The sequence below is a fragment of the Myiozetetes cayanensis genome, unplaced genomic scaffold (assembly GCF_022539395.1).
Source record: "Myiozetetes cayanensis isolate MyiCay16 unplaced genomic scaffold, myiCay2020 scf2-11, whole genome shotgun sequence".
Taxonomy (NCBI): domain Eukaryota; kingdom Metazoa; phylum Chordata; class Aves; order Passeriformes; family Tyrannidae; genus Myiozetetes; species Myiozetetes cayanensis.
This window is the reverse complement of record NW_026087411.1, coordinates 3,993,870-4,011,129: the sequence shown is the minus strand read 5'-3', so window position 1 is coordinate 4,011,129 and position 17,260 is coordinate 3,993,870. Positions and strand designations below refer to the sequence as shown.

General features: G+C 44.7%; 1 protein-coding gene across 2 annotated transcripts in view; it reads right to left on the bottom strand.

Moving 5' to 3' along the window:
• Window positions 1–2,015: 2,015 nt before the first annotated feature.
• Window positions 2,016–17,260, bottom strand: part of LOC126640087 (acetyl-coenzyme A synthetase 2-like, mitochondrial) — a 40,024-nt gene continuing 24,779 nt past the window's right edge. For both annotated transcript variants that reach the window (XM_050315597.1, XM_050315596.1), the window contains exons 9-14: window positions 13,720–13,832; window positions 12,652–12,778; window positions 10,846–10,973; window positions 9,295–9,358; window positions 8,612–8,730; window positions 2,016–6,850 (exon numbers count right to left, since the gene is read on the bottom strand). In XM_050315597.1, the coding sequence (XP_050171554.1) occupies window positions 6,677–6,850; window positions 8,612–8,730; window positions 9,295–9,358; window positions 10,846–10,973; window positions 12,652–12,778; window positions 13,720–13,832 (725 nt within the window). In that variant the 3' untranslated portion in view covers window positions 2,016–6,676. The remainder of the gene's footprint in view (window positions 6,851–8,611; window positions 8,731–9,294; window positions 9,359–10,845; window positions 10,974–12,651; window positions 12,779–13,719; window positions 13,833–17,260) is intronic.

Genomic DNA, 17,260 nt, shown 5'->3' with positions numbered 1-17,260 from the left:
CTCATGCCTTCAGTGGTGGGGATGGATTTTGTGGAACAGGATCTGGCTGGGCCTGGTGCTGGGGGAGCCAGCTCAACGAAAACAAACACCTGTGCAGGGTAGCAGAGAGGGAGATTGGTGCCAATTCCTCAAGCTTTCCTTCAAAACTACTTTTTACTATTTTTACTATTTCAGCACTTTCTGTGGGTCCCTTTGGGTGAGTAACTGTCACAAACCCTCTTCCTCAAAGCCTTCAGGTGCTACCAAAGCAGAACTTTTTCATGTTCTTTTCTCCTTGTGATTTTATAATCCTGTCAAGACTCTGAAAGCAAACTGATGCTGCAGGCAAAAGGTGGACACTGGAGTCATACAGCAATTTCAGTACGTGTTTGTACCTGCTGATCGCAGCCTTCGGGTGAGCACAGCGAGGCCAAGCCCTGGCGCCCTCGAGATGGCGCCAGGAAACCGCCAGGGCGGGAAAGGGAGTGATGGGAGGGAAAGGGTGGATTTCCCTGGAGCTGCGGGAAAAAATGGTCTCCGGGGCGACGTGAGGGCAGAGAGCCACTGGGGGTCTCTGGGATGCGAGTGGCAAATCCCTTGCTGGCTCCCGGAGCTGGTTTCAGGGCAGTGAGCTGGCAGAGGTGCTGGGCTCTGCTGTGGGAGCTCGTCCTCTGCTCCTGTGAGCCCATTGTACGAAATTAACCCAGATGCGAGTGTGACACCCATGCCCCTATCTCTGTCAGCCTTCAGGCTCTCAGAACATTACCTTTATTCCTCTCTTGGCCTTCTGGGTAACAACGTGCTGAGATATTTTTTTTTGTCTTCTTTGGCTTGCCCCAGAGCAGCAGTGTTACAGAAAGGACCCTGGCTGTCAATGCCGAGATCAGATCCACAGCTTTGTTAACTCTGCAAAAAACACTGTTAGCAAGAGCAGCTCAACAGACAAGGGCTGGCTGGAAGAAGGGACTGCCCCTGCTGTGCACTGCCAAGGAACGGGAAAGGCTATTTGGCATCTCGCCTAGTAACAAAATATGTGGGTGTTCCATGGAGAGGGTCTGTGGCCAGCAAAGGGAGGCATGGCCTTTTCTCTCTGGTTAGGTTGAATTCAGGCAAAAGGCCCAGCAGCTGCAAGAGAGCTTAGCAGCACAGTTCCCTTAAGACATCTGCTTTCCTGAACAACTAGCTTACCCCAGAACCTTCTTACTACTATTCCACCTCTTCCAACTCTGCCATGGGGCCACTCTCATTCCTGGGAGTGTAGAAGTCTGAGGCACAGAAAAGTAAAATGACATCCCCAAAGTCCTATAGGTAGGAAAAGAAATTTAATTGAGTCTTCTGCATGCCAGGTGCAGTATAAGCAGTAAAAAGCATTGGGTCTCTACTTTCCCAGCCTCAAGATAGCGAAAAGCCAAAGTAAGCTTTGTCACTGGAAACATAGGGAGTCCAACAGCTATAGAGAAATAGAAGCAAGATTAAGAATGATCTGCCACAGCAGATTTTATTACCAATGTTTGTAGGCTACTAATTTTTTCACAGCTGTGACTATTTCCACCACAAAAAGGTGGTTATGTCCCCAAATTCTTCTATCCAGGACAAAACAGGGCTGGGCTCATTGCCATGAAAAATATGCTTCACCTCTAGACTCAGCCAGAAGACAATTCTCTGTCCAGAATTGTTTGTTTTCAATGTGAAAAAGGGTCATCTCTTCCTGCTTAGAAACAGAAACTTGTTGCTGAAATAAATTTCTGTGGCTTTAACTGGCTAAAGAGACAGCCCTTGTATATAATTGTGTTAGGCCGGAAATGGCTTGTTTTTACCAGTAAATTCTCAGTAAATAAATCAGGGTAGCTGCAGTATCGAGACACAAAGTGAGGAGATGGATACCTTGCTTTTCTGTCTAGACCTTTCTGTGACTTGCCAGAGGGTTGCAAGAGCTAAGAGTGGCATTGGAACCTTTGCAGAAGCAGCTGCTGGAGGTAGCAGGAGAAGTGGGTAATGCAGTGTCTGTCCCTGCATTACAGCTGAAGTGTTATCTATGTGGTATGCACAGAGTGAAACACAGTCTTCCTCACTTCTTAGCGGACCAGACACCCTGCAGAGGATGTGTTCCTGGCACTTACAAATGATACGTGCCACCTGGAAAGAAATTTTTTCTCATGTGCTGTACTCTGGAACAGCTGTGCACTTTCCACACAAAGCTGTTTCTCATGTTCCCCACATGCATCCTGTTTTTACTCCTTTTCACTTGTGCAAGGTGTGCACAAAGCAAGGAGATTAGTAGTTGAACTATCCATATCAGCTAATGTTAATTTATTGTTCCCAATAATTGTTCTCTGTTTGGATCACACAGGAAAAAGTGTAGAGCAGTAGGACCTCAGAATTTACATGAAACATGCAGCTTACTGACACTGAAATGCTAGTTCTTCAACTTTGACTTGTTTTGCAGGGGCAGTTTTCTGGTATTAACTCATTTCCTGTGAGCAACTGTTTAGAGAAAAGGAGCAAAGCAAATCAGCAATTTGGATCACAAGATGATTCACCCTGATCATCAAACTCCTTTGCCTTTCTCTGAAAGTTCAGAGAACTGAGAAAGTCACAGACTCCTTAGGTAATGGAGGGCCCAACACCTATGATGCAAAGCCAATCCATCACATGTATTTCCTTCAATGAAAATACGAATCCAGAGATCACTGAAGAAACTAGTTTTGGTCAAGGACAACAAATATATTTCAAGCATGATTACAAGTAAACAAAATCCAATTACAGACTTAACATTAGACTGGGGAAACAAAAGCAAGCCCATTTGCCCTTTGCAACAAACTACAGCTGGTAAAGTTGACTCTGGATCACTTTTGATCAAGCTGCAAAGGCAATCTGACAAATAACCCATACATCACTCATGGCCACATAAAGGTTTCAGCAAGAATTCAACAACTCTGCTTTTCTAAATGAAGCAATTGCCCCCCAGTTTGTCCCACAATCCCACAGATATCCGTCTCCTTCACTGATTGGTGAAGATCAGCTCTTAAGACTTGTAGGCCTGGGGTCCTTCACTAGCTGTCTCCTTCCGAGCATTTCAAGCACTGAGGAAACCAGTGCTAGTTCTGTGGGCTGAATCCCTCCCTGAATCACAAGCCTGAGAAGGGGGCGTGAGACTGTGGCATGCAAAGTAGAAAGCACTGTCAGCACACAGTGTGCTGTTGTTTGTGAAAGTGCAAAGCTCAACTCAGGCATGCAGTGAAAAGGAAACTGCCACATTTAGCAGAGGTCATGAGTAAAAAGAAGAAATGGGAACTCCTCTGGATGGAAAATTTAATCTCTGGAAAGAAAATTTAAAATTTAAATTTTAATTTAAGCTTTCTGTGAGTAGCCTACTCAGTGAAGCCCAGTATCCTCCTTTTCATAAGTGCTAGTTCCAAGCCCTCCCTAGTTCTGTTTCTACCAGGCTCAGGGTGCTCTTATATGAGCTGAGCATGGGCTGTTAGCTCCGAGAGCCAACACTGGTTCACTTGCAGAAGTGCAGTTTTACCAGACTGAGGCTGCCCAGCACAAGCTGTGTCCACTGCAGAACACCATACTGGGCAGCACAACTGCACCATGCGCTCTCTTTGAATACCCTGAGGGGGCCTCTGAGCAGATGGACATCCCAAGCACCACATCTGAGCTGTGGAAATGAGGCTTGGATGGAAAGGAACTCAAAGATCATCTAGTTACAATCTCCCTGCCATTGACCAAAACACCTTTCACTAGACCAGACTGCTTCAAGACCCATCCAGCTTGCCCTTCAACACTTTAAAGGATGGGGCATCTACAGCTCCCCACTGGCACCATAGCTACGTATTTATCTGGGTTCTGCAGCTGCCTGGTCAGACTGTAACCTCCCTGGCAGACATGGTCCCCAAGTCCTGGCAAGGTGGATGCAGGTGAGGGAGTGTGCCTATCTCGTTTTCCCTCAGCAGAGGAATTGGATGACAAATGTCTCAATGCACCAAAGCACAGTGCTCCTCACACACCTAGTGCTTGTAAAACAGTTCAGGTGAATTAAAACATGTGTCTCTCACCACTGGGTCACACTTTAGCATGGAAATTGCAGGTCAACAAGGCAAGAAAATTCTATGTCCATAATATATGGAACGCTTTCTTGACTAAGTGTAATCTTGTTCAAAAGTATTTTTTCTTCCTTCACACTGTATTTCAGACTGCATGGAGACAACTTGTTTAAACAAGGGAGTCTACCTTTTCTGTCAAAAACATTAACTTTTGTCTGCTTCCTACTTGAAAATCCCACTTAATGAAGTGGGTTGTGTTTTTTGTTTTCATTTGCAATGGCAATAAAGTAGTGTCTGTCTCCTATCCTGTCAACTCTATTCAAACCGTCTGATCTTCCACTTCCCAGAAAGTCCACAGGGTGTCTACTTACCTTACATAAAATCATTGCAGTCAGAAGGATGGGATATTTAACAAAGCATAGTATTCCCTACTGTACTACCCAGTCCCTAGAGACATTTAAAATATGTATATTTTTTACAGCAAATTCAGCTAGTGTCCTTGAAGGAACTCTGGGATCTAAGACAACACACCCATGTCTGCTGGCCAAAAAACCTGACCACTCCTTTCCCAGTCCCACCTGCCTTTCCTGCTTCCAGTTAGGAGCACAAATTGTCTTTCCAGTACGGACTCCCACTGGAAGCAGCAGTGTTGCTCATATTAAATTCAGGAATAAGTCACCCTTGTAAAACTAGGGCAAAAATTGGCAATTCTGCCAGTGCTCAGGGGGTTGGCAGGCTAAAACAAAGAGCTCTGTGAAACTAAGCAGACTGTCATCTGAGAAAGACAGGCAGAACTGCAAGGTTTGATGGAGTGGCCACAGCCACAGCACTGAAATGGTGGTTAGCAGCCTCTTGGCTTAGGGAGATTAAGATGGAGAAGTTCTGCCGGAGCCCTTGTGGCGCACACTCCCAGGATCAGCACTGTGCATGCTATGCTGGTGTACACCTTGAGCTTTTGCATCAGGGAGAGGGAAGGGAGCCTCTGCCATGCCTCTCTGATACACTCTTGGTCCCTCCAATCACCATGAACCCATCAGCCCGTTTAAGCCTAATTTAGGAGTGGCAGAAATACCAAACACATTCGGCACCTACAGGTTTTTCCATGACCTTCAGTGGCGTAGTAGAGGACTGAAGATCTACCAGCAAGTTCTTCTGAACAGCCCAAAGATGGAGTGCTTCAACTGAAATGTGTTCATGATAAAACAAGTCCAGAAATAAAACACTGACTTTATTAGCTGCAATTCTGAAAGCATATGAAAGACAAAGGCTTTCCTTCCATGCTATTCTGAGGCTGCCAGTCTGGAATGCTAGTATTGCTTTCCAAAAGGCATCTAGGAGGCACTTTTATTTTGTGGACTGTGCAGTTTGTGGGTACCCACATGGCACTTAACTCTTTGGAAAATCAGCATGGCAGTATGTAGAAGAGGCAGACATGGTAGGGCCCACTTGAAACAGTAAGAATTGTCATAACTTCCGACAGGAGAATGAACCTACCTCAGCCTGTCTTAGTTGGAGCAAAGAAGATTACAAGCCGTTTTGGAGTGGGCTAAAATAACTATTTCTTGATCAGAAATCACAAAGCCTGGCAAACCACAATGAACTCTCCAGCACAACTCCTTCAGCTTCAAACTTCTCCTGAGCGCTTCGGGATTTCATTTCCCAATGCTTCTCTCACATATAGAAAACAAACAGCACCCCTTTTCATAGCAACTTCAAGAAACAAAGACATTTGCACAAATCACAGACTGGAAACAAAGATCTACCATTTGCAGACCACCACTCCTAATATGCAGAAGTGAACCACAATGGACAACACTGAGACATCATTACCGAGGAGGAAGAGGACACTTATTTTATAAGCTTGGTTGGCGATCTCGATTTCTCAAGGTAGAATAAAAACATGTGGGACCAAGTCTCTCCCACGTAACTGGCATTAAGGACATGTCAGAAGTCCAGTAGTAGGCTTTGCAAGGGCAAGTGCTCGTGCTGGGTTTACCTAGGTGCAACATGAAGGGCCACAGGCTCACCATCTCTGGCAAATCCCAGGAAACATGGTGGTAGGAACAAATCCATATGAGGAAAGGCAAAGGAGGTATTAGAATAACTGGGTAAAGTCAAGGAAGAATTACCAGACTAGCCACATCCTTCTCATTTCCCTAATAATGCATATGAAACATCTTCTAGAATATGCTGCACCTCTGAAAAGCTACTGCAGTTGCAGTGAAATACAGCTGCCTGGACTCAGATATCCAAGCTGAAGGAAAAATTGAAGAACTGTACTCCAGGTCTTCTTTTAAAACAGCAAGAAGTACTGTATAAAAAAACATTTCCCTGTACAGTAACATTAAAATGAGAAACATTAACATCTGCATCTTTCTTCAGCTAGTATTAAATTTCATCATAGCTAATTGAAACCACCAGTGGCTGCTCTACAACAGCCCTAAAAGCAATGAAAAGGAGCTCACTGACTGTGTGAAAGTGCAGATTGGTCCTAGCCCTGTGCACCTCAAAGTATGTTGTGGAGTGGAAAATCTTGTTCCCTTAGAAGGAAACAGGTTTTAAAAAAACACAAAGAGAGAACTATGTCATTTGCCTGGTTGTTTGAGACCTTTCACATTTTTGAAGGAGACAGATTCCAGGGATGCCTGTTATGAGGAACTTTTCTCCTTGTATTTCTGGTAAGCATCCAATATCTCCTTAACAACACTTGGATCATCAAGTGTGGTGACATCTCCCATGTTGTTTGATTGTTCAGTGACTACTTTCCTCAGCAGCCTTCTCATGATCTTCCCTGATCGGGTTTTAGGGAGACGTTTCACCATCTGCAAAGAAGGAACACACACTTGTAATAGAACCTAAGTCCTGTTGGAAACCACAAGGAAATCTGGCTGAACTGTCCTAAGCATGGCACACTATTTCATGGCCACAGCTCCTCTGAGGCTCCTGGGAAAGAGACCACTGATCGCACTAGTTTATGTCCAAGGAAAGGAGTGTAACTAGCATCAATTCCTCATGCTATAAATTTATTTTAAGTGGACTTTGTTCCCCATTGCCAGGTATGTCCAGGCTGGATGCTGCAGGACACACAGCTCTTTTGGGAATCAGGTCCTGAATAAGCTGTTAACTACTGAAATCTAATTGCACGTGAAAACTCAGGCACTAATGGTGACACAGATCCCAATGCCTTACCAGAGCACACAGACATATGTATTCCCCTTTACAGGGCAGGAATATAAAGTACACAATTCTGCACACCAGCTACTCAGCGGATAACTCCTGTCTGCTGATGTTTTTCTCTGCCTGGTTATATCTGTCAGCCTACCCACCTTCCTTCATAATCAGAACAATGTTAAATGCCTTGGCTGTGCCTCGTGCAAAGGACTTAATAGCAGATTCAAAGGCTTTAGCATAAACCTTAATAAGAGCATAAACTCTTCTGGTGAAGAGTTTTCAGACACTGAACAGAGACACTAGCAGGTCTCACATTTTACTACATGATCAGACCAGTAGGCCACAAAACTCTAAAGCAAGGTAAGAGTTACAGGACTTCTCTGCAGGACTACTCCTAGACACAGGGAAACAGAGGTGTTTCCTTGCAAACCTGCAAGTTCTGGAAGCTTCTTCAATCCAGTGAGGGTACCTTGGGCTGTACCCAATGAGCCACCCTTGCCTGCTCCTGTTGTTTTCTTTCCTGTGCCTTGGTGTCCACCTTACAAGCAAGTGGCTAAAGCAGAACCCCTCAAAGAAGTGGTGTCACTGCCTCCAAGCAGAATGAAAAGGATGCAGGCAGGCCTTGGGAGACAACTAAGGGGCAGCTTTCTGAACTCTCTGCTACTACACAAAGGGAGCTGCTGAAAGATGAGGAGGTTTGAAAAGGAGCCTGGAGCTTATCAGTGCTTCCACTGCCAGGCTGAACAGCTTCCTGTTATCCAACAGAAAACAGCCAGTGCTTTGAGACCTGAGGTTGATGCTAATTATCAGTGCAAACTAGCTGGGCAGTGGGAAGTGTCACTGCCTCTCAGTGACACTGAAGGCTGTGGCGTTTGATTCAGTTTTGTCTGATCCATTGCACAGGGCCACAGAGAGCAGTGCTGCATTGCTTCAGCTGAGGGAAAGAGCTGTACAGAGCAGCAACACTGCTGCACCTTAACAGGGACATCAAGCACATACTGAGACACATGGCAGCCCTGGAGTTTCCCTCTGCAAGAGCTCCTGCCAAGCACAGTGCTCTCAACACTCTCTGTGCATACCATTTAAGGGGTTGTTCAGCACTCAAGGAGCAGCCTCAGGGAAGCTCTAACACACACTCTGTGACAGCCCCACTGAGAAGCTGCTCTCAGGCTGGAGCAGCTGTAAAATCCCAGCCACCTCTGGGTCACTGCCAATACTCGGGCATGGAGAAAGGAGCACACAGGCAGACCACTGCATCTGCCCTCCCCTTCCTAGGATCCCTCCAGCTAGTTCTGTTTTCCTGCTTCTTTGTCCTACCAGAGAATGACAACAGTGGCACTGCAGGCAGGAAGGTGAGGCTTGCTCAGTGTGACCATTCCCGTTCCTGGTACCAGTTTCAGTCTCCCACTCACCAGAATGTGGTCAGGCACAGCATATTTTGCTATCTTGGAAGCCACCATGGTTTTGAGCTCTTCTTTGACACGGTCTGCGTGAGCTGCCTGCTCCTTTAGCACTACAAAAGCAAAGGCACCTGGAAGACAAATAAGCAGAAGTCACAAACCTCACATTAGATACTGGCTGACAAGACCAGAGATACTCACTTGAATGCCAAGGCAGGTTTCAAATCATTCCTATGCACAATGTAGGGACTGACAAGAAAACCACAGATCCTGTTTACAAAAGCGAGTCAGAACCCAGCCCTCAAATGATGGCCCAGCCTTTTCTTGGCATCTGTGGATCAGACTGATCTTAGTGACAACAAGAAGTCAACAAAAGTATCATTGTGATCAAGAGCTGGCCAACACAAATCAGCTATTTCCCATTCTGTTCAAAGGACATCTCTAAGCACAATCTAAAAGGAAGCTCTACCATATACATAAACACTATGTGCTCAAACAGTTTACAGAATAACATCTGCACCCAGTTTAGGAAATGTAGCTATTTTCGAGGCTGTCTTTGCCCCTTGGGGCTGAAATACGAGTCAGGCTAAGGATGACTGCCCTCCCAGTCCCCAAGCATCTCCTAACATACACTTAGGTTAGAATTTAAGGGAAGTGTATGTAGATGTCATGTCAGGACACAGCTTTTCACATACCTTCTCCTTTGATCTTATGTGGATACCCAATCACAGCTGTCTCAGGGACCTCAGGGTGATCAGCCTTCACAAAAAGTGAAAAAAAAAAAATACACAGATCATAAAGTCCTACAGAGTTTGCTCCAGTAGCTGTAAGAATAAAACATCTTGCCATATCTTGCTCTCTCCTTGACAGATCCTGCTGAAAGCACAACAGGAAAACTGGATGCTGACTCACTATTGCATAGTCGGCTAGTGGCTATGGCCACGTATCAGGGAGTAGCCCTGTACTAGCCCAGCTTTTATACACACAATTAAGTACTCTTACATTCACTGCTAAGGCCACTGCACATCAAACTGCATTTGCAACAGCTGGAAATCTGCTTTCTCCTTCTTTGGGCATGACTATGGTCCCAGGTGGTGACTGGCCACAGCTGAATCACCAAGCAAAACCAGTTCCTGCAACGCTCAGTCCTACAGGAAACTGTGACCAGCAGAGCAAAATTGAAGCTGCCAGCATCACAGTCCACATTTTACTGGTGTTTATAAGTCCATCAGAAGGCAGAAATCAGACGTCTTCATCTTCTCAGAAGAGAGAAGGTTGCTTTGCAATTGCATTTTTATTATTATGCTACACTACAATGATTTCGTCTGTTGCACTTCAGAGTTTAAGTTTACATTCTTCTACAGTAAGATGACAATTTGGGTGCACAGACCAGAAGAAATCACATATCTGAATCTCACATCAAAGAAGGGATTATCTTAAATTAAAGTATGAAAGAAAACATCATACAACAATCTAAGCATATAAATATATTTGCATATACACAAGCATACACATCCATGGATTGTGAGAGGAACTGGATCCTATAGCTGTGATCAGAAACCCACACAGACAAAAGAATTACTTTTGGAGTAGGAGAAAGTAGAATCCTGTGTTCCATGCAAACACAGCTCAGGTTTATCAGATGTTACATTTAGGTGACATTTGCAGGCAACGCACATAATACAGAAATAAATATTCAGGTCAAGTTTTAAAGATAAATGCTCCGAGGACTTTTTGTTTTCCATTCTCTAAGCTAATATTATTTTCTCTCAAAATGACAGGTAAGTTTTGCAGCTGATATAAATCAAGGTTGCTTTATGTTTAACACTTCCGAATTCTCAGGCATATTCAGCTAATTTGGATGAGCAAGAACCACAGGTTTGGGAAGGAGAGGTCAGATGTTAGCAGAGGAGAAGGAACAAATGGGAGAGAGATTTATGGAGGGTCCACCAGCATCCAAAACAACAACTGCAACAGTACAAGATCACTGAGAGGAAACACAGCCCTGACAGTTCAACTGCAGGGACTGCTCACAGTGTGACTCCTCTCTCACTTGCTCATTTGTTGTCCCCTAAATAAAAGGGAGCTGTTTCCTCTTGCACATTTGCTATACATTGTGCATCAGGCTGTGGGTATGCAGGGGCAGGGGTTTGAAGGCAAGAGACCCTTCACAAAGCTGCTTTGAAAGGGTCACTGTACCCCACAGATACGCCCTGCCGAGGGACCTCTACCTGCTCGGAACTTACCATTGCATCTTCTATCTCTGCTGTCCCCAGCCTGTGCCCACTGATGTTAATGACATCATCCATGCGCCCTGTTATCTGGTAATAGCCTTGCTTGGTCCTGTAAGCACCATCCCCTGTGAAGTAGTAACCTACAGCAAAGACACAAATGTGGTCAGCAGCAGGAAGTGTGCCAGCCTATTGTTTTGGGCTCTGGTGCAGAACAGACTTTGCCAGGATGGCAAGTAGGGCAGATTGGACTGGGCAGCTCACAGGCCCTGCTAAGTTTACAGCTGCGTGACCTGCCTCACAGCATTTCCCACTTCCCTCTGCCATCCCTGACCTTTGTCTGCTCTACCTGGGCTGTGCTGGCTCCTATAAGCACCTGAACAGCACCAAGACAGTGGAGCTCAGATCTCTGCCAAGATGGACAAAATCACTGTAGGCAATCAGCAGCAACAAGTGGCTGATAGTAAAACCAAGTCCAGCAACACAACACAGTGATGCACAGTTGGATTTACAAACCAAGGGAGGCTCTCTGATCTCCCTGGGATTTATATGCCTACAGCTGCACAGCAACTGTGTGCTCAGGCCTGGTGCATATAGCACTAAGTTAAAATCACTTCTAATGCCATTTGCCATCGTGCCACGAGTTATTTGTCAAACTCAGGTCTGCTGCTAGCTGTACTTCAGGACTCATAGAAAACTACAGCTGCTCAGCTGAAAGGGAGCAGTTCTATTAGGTTTTGTACATGGAAACACTGCCAGTTTTTTTAATCACTTACACTGGGATGGATGAAAAGCCATTTTCCCTCCCGGCTAACAAAGATTCAGATTCCAGATAACAGTCCCTCTCCAGCATATAAACGCAGAATAAACACTGTTATCAGATTAGCTAAAAATAAACACCAAACCCATGCCACAATAAACATGGTGTTCAGAGAGGCCAAAACATTTGATGGAAACTGAAAAAGACCCAGCATTTCCTGGAAACTCCAGTGTCACTGAGGACACATCTGGATTGTGTCGGCTTTTCATCAAAGCTGTGTCTGCATCTGAATTGTTCCAGTGACACATCTGAGCAGCAGCAAGTTAGCTAGTGCTGTGAAATCTGAAGGTGATTCTTGCCAGGACATGTTATTGGCCAATTCGTGGATTTTCAGTCATGTCATCTGCCCTTCTAGATCAATTAAACAACTAAACAATTAAACATCTAAATATCAACAAGACATCAGATGCAAATATGAGATGCAAATATGTACTGAGCAATAAGGGACTATGGGATCCTTCAATTTCTTGTACCAAGTTCCCATTCTTATTATCCAACCCATTTTGTACAATTTTCAGGATTGCCTCTCTAGTTATTGCCTACCCCATAGCTTTCAAATCCCTTTCAGTTGTTCTCCTGAGTGAAGACAATGGTCTTTCTTGTTCAATCTCCTAAAAAAAGGATTCCCTGCCACTTCTAGTTACTTCAGATTCAACTTGACCACATTTCAAAAATGCAGCCTGTGACAGCAGGTGTGAGATTGTGATGCAAGAGGTACTTTCCCGTTAAATATGCTGATTTCCAAGTGGGACACAAAGCTCCAAAGAAAAGTCCTTGGGCTTTAAAGCTTGGGCATTAAAGTTTTCTAAAAAATACATGCCCTTTTGACAGCTAGAAAGGTCAACACTACCTAAAACCATCAGTGCATGCTTGCAATATGTGACACATATCCCAACCCACCATGATCTGGATAGTACAGAAATATGAGAAAGTACTGCTGAAAATATTCACAGTGCTTACACTGCAGTGCAAACTGCCTTCTCCCTTGGCACTTTCCTTACCTGGGTAGGCTCTGAAATAGACTTCAACAAATCGCTGGTGATCTCCATAGATTGTTCTTGCCATGCCAGGCCACGGCTGGGCAATGCAGAGCGCACCGGACACATCATTGCCCTCTATAACCTTTCCCTGCAGGTTCAAGCACAGGAGGGATGATCAGGTGAACAAAATAGGAACAGCAAGGGCTTCTGTGTCATTGATCTGGCAAGAGTCACCCTGTTGCTCACTGCAGACTGCCAGTGGAAGGCCAGAGATGGAGAAAATGAATCCACTCATGGAGCTATTATGCATTGCACTGTCTGTATCATGCCTTCCTCACCCCTTGAGGCCAGCAGCACAACAGAGAAGACTAAAAGAAAAGTCAGTCTTGTGATTCTCCACAGGGCAACTCCAGCAAAGATGTGCCAAGCAGCCAGAGGATGCCTGGGATGAGGCTAGCAGAGAAATACCTGGACCTCTGCCTTCCACTTTCACTTTTCGTAATTGCCACGTTCCCTTACCAAACTCTCTGGAAGAAAATACATGCTTTACTGTTTAACAGAGTGCTGGAGTACAGATGGGGATCATCCACACAGCTTCACAGACTAGCACCAGTTTTCTCACAGACATGCCTAGTTGCAGGGCCTCATGCCTTGCATTTCCTTTGGAAAACTCCACTGGTCCTGCTGGCTGTTCCAGTCTTGCCATGTCACTGGATGTTGCATGCACTGCTCCAACTGTTCAGCTCTGTGGTTCCCAGGAGCTGTGAGTCTTCTGACTTCTCTCATAAATGGAGGCAGCAGCTCTTAACTGGAAGTAGTGCAAGACCATAATAGTGGTGCTGAAAACGTAAAGAACTCTTCTAGACATCTGCTGATATCTTGCAATGCCCAGCTGCCAAAGCTGTATGAACAAATCTGTATGGGCAAATCTGTATGATCATACGTACATATAAATTGCTCATCTATTCTACCATTTTAATGGAGAAACAAGCATCCTTCTGGATCCTGTTCCTTTGCCATCTGAGAGGTGATTAAGGCAGAAACACATACCAGCTTCTTTTTTGGGCACCCAGCACAGCTTCAACTCACATTCTCATCCATCAGCACAGGCACAATCCCAAAGAAAGGTCTCATAGCCATAGCTGGAACAATCTCAGCTTTCTCCTCTGAAGGTCGTGGGGCAATGCAGATGCCACCAGTTTCTGGAAGACCAATGATATACAAATGAACCAAATACAGATAGTCCATCCAATGCTGGATGAAAGCAAACTCTAGCTCTTCTTAGGTCAAGATGGAAGCCACTTTGAAAGAAAAAGCCACCTGGAAGGAATTATGCAACACCAAGAAGCACAGCAATCTGAAAGCAGCACAATCCTGGAGTGGGCTGTAACTCACCCAGCCCCATTTCCTGCACCAGAATTGATTTTACAAGAAAAACATAAGCATGGCAGGGGATTTATCTCCCACTGGTATTTCTGCCGCTGTGTAAGGTTAGCATGAAATGCATTTCAGGAATCTGAATTACTATTATTACAGAGTAGGAGATTAACCCATCCCTTACACGCAAGTTGAGCTTATCTTCTAGTCAAAATTGAACCTTTCAATCATCCTCTTTTATTCCTGCTGGGATGAACATTAAATCAGATTCCAACTTTAATGAGATCTTTTCTATTCTAAAACTAATTCAGAAACACAAGAGAGAAACAAAACCACAGAAGGTTTTTAAAAACACAACTCAATAAATAAAGGTCTGTTCTGCCACATGCCTAGTGCATTCCTCTACCAGCTTTGCTGAGGTTGTGAAAATTGAAACTAGGGGTTGGAAAGGCTGAATTTGACCCCAAACTTGGATCCAGCTGCCCTGATGTAGCTATGAGGAAGGTTCTCTGAGGGTCTCTAAACTTTAGACATGCAGCAAATAGTTTCACACATGGCTTACACATAGAATTATTCCCCATTTCACTGATAGGCATGCATCCACTTCATGTTTCTGTTTATTTTGAAAAGAGGCACTTGAATTTTTTCAGGAAAAAGCACGGCAGACACCTACTGTTCTCTGTTTGCACAGATAAAATCTGCATCAGAACAGGGACCCTGATTAAACTGAAGGTTGCTCTTCCTAAGCCAGTACTGATCTCGACTACAACACTGCGAGCTATGCTTCAGCATGGGGTTTGCCATATCCTACACATCCTGCAGCCAGCTGCACGTGAGGCAGTAAAGTCACGTTCCAAAGGGAGCTGTAAGGTAGCAAGGGTGCTTTAAAAATTATTTGCAAGGTGAAGACTTATTTTAAATTGCTGCAAAAGTACCAGTTTTAGCCACTGACATATGACAGCTCTCAAGACTTCTAGGCTCTACCCTGCTCTTATGAAGCCTGTCCTTCAGAGGCAGAGCTGGTAGAGAAATGCCGTGTGTCCACATTACCTGTGCCCACGCTGTGAACATAGTGCCAATCCACCTGGACTTTAGGCAAGGCCAGCAGAGTCTGAGCAGGGGATGGGGTGCATTCAAACAGACCATTGATAAATCCCACCTGGCAGCAGAGTGGAGCATGTGCTATCTGCCACCACAGATAGACTGAACTGACTACTCTGGGGTTTCAGAACCACCAACCCAGTCTAAATTGCTGTAAGATCATGCCAACAACAAAAGCTTTGAGGGCCTCTTCAGAGATGTCTTTCAAAACCAGCTTTTGTTCATGGCTGTACTTTTTTGTAAAACCAGTGACAAAACTGACAATACCTACTGTCTCTTCTGCACTGTAAAGAACTACACCTAAAACTCAAACACAGCTCTGATTCTGTTTTATTACTGTCAATCACAACACAGCACTAACATCTTAACAATAAGAGCCATAGAAATTATTCATCTGTCTCATCTGCACACACCACAATATTTAAATTGCTTCTCATAACTGCTATCTCACTCATTTGCTCATTCAAAGACTTTCAAGTGGATTCTTAAATCACCATTTGCTGATCTGTAGGCCTTCCAGGCTTTATTGGCTGGCAACAGGTTGCTGCTTCAGAGAACAGCATAGAGTAGAAGACACTGCATAGAGCAGCACAATTAACACGATACATCAACGTTGTATCTGATAGGTGACACTGTGGGACCACAACCAGAACCCATCAAACTGTTCCTATGATCTCTTTCCACACTCCTTTTAACTTCAAATGGCATATATAATCTTTCCAAGATTAATTTGGCTTCCTTTTTATTAAAAGTATCAACTGTGGAGAACGATTGATTCTACTTTCCAACAAAATCGATTTCATGAATATTCATCATTATATTATGCTTCCAGGAGCTGGTAAATGCTTACCTGAAAAACTATGCCTGGTTCAAGGTAAGAACAAGCACTCTGCACTAAGAGACTGTCCAGTGAATATTTTTTAACCTCTCATCTGATAGTTGTTGCTCCAAAACCCCAGGAGAAACAGAGTTTATTCCAAGATCTACTACATGCTCCACTTAACAAACTAACCAAAGAATGTTATGGTAAAAATGGATTCTTCTCAACTACATCAATGTACAGTAATCAACTGCTTCTCTGTGGTGTTTTCTTTCAGAGCAGTGATGAGGAAAGCACATGATGAGGAAAGACCTAGCCAATCATCTTTCCTTCTGCTGAGCATCTAGGGACCCAGTTGATTTAAGAGATCATCAATTGAAGTATACAGTAGTTAACACTGCGGCTCTGAATTCTGAGGTGGTTTTATTTCAAAACTGAAAATAAAAAAGAGGCTGCAAGTTTGTCTGGATTAAATGGAAGTTGGTTATGTGCCAGAAGAAAATTCACCACACTGAGACAGGGAGCCTGCTAGCAGGAATAAAGATGAAATCAGGAGCAGCTTGACTGGAAAGGGAATGAATATTCTGCTCAATGGCAGATTCAGAGTAGGGATGACTATTTTGCAGCAGAGGCAGAATGCCAGCAGCTGTGCTGCTGTCTCCATGGCAAACTGGATCTCACAATTTGAGAAGGACATATTGCAAGACACCTTTAGCAATGCCTGAATGCTGGTGCCCAGAAAAGACTGGGTACTGAGGAAGGAGCTGGGAAGGAGCAGCAGGACTCTGGCAAGTGGAGGGCCCCACCAGGCAACACAAACCAAGCTGGAGTACAGCACATGGCCTCTCTCCTCAGCTGGCCAGGGAGACCAGGAGGCAGAGACCAGCTCTGCTCCAACTGGGCTGGGATCTGTGACAGCCAGTCACTCTGTCCAGCAGGCTGTAAACAGAAAACAAGCCTTAACTGATGCACACAGCTGGGTCAAGCATGTTACCAAAACAGAAGCATATCCTTTTTGAGGCATCAAAGGTTCAGGGCCAAAACAACTACACCATACCAATTCACTACCTGGAGAGGGTGCTCCCCAGCAGCCCTGCTGGGTGACAGCCACCATGCTCTAGCCACCTGATGGGCAGCCAGCAAACATCCACTCCTTTCAATCTGCCTGAGTAGTTCCATAAGGCTCCTTTGACTACACAGCTCAGTTTTCTATCCTTGTCTGACCATTCCCAGGAAGGAAAACAAAGCACACCTAAGTGCAGATATGGTGTTTTAAATGCCTTTGCATGACAAGACCATAACAAGCTCAGTACAGTCGGATAAATAATTGAA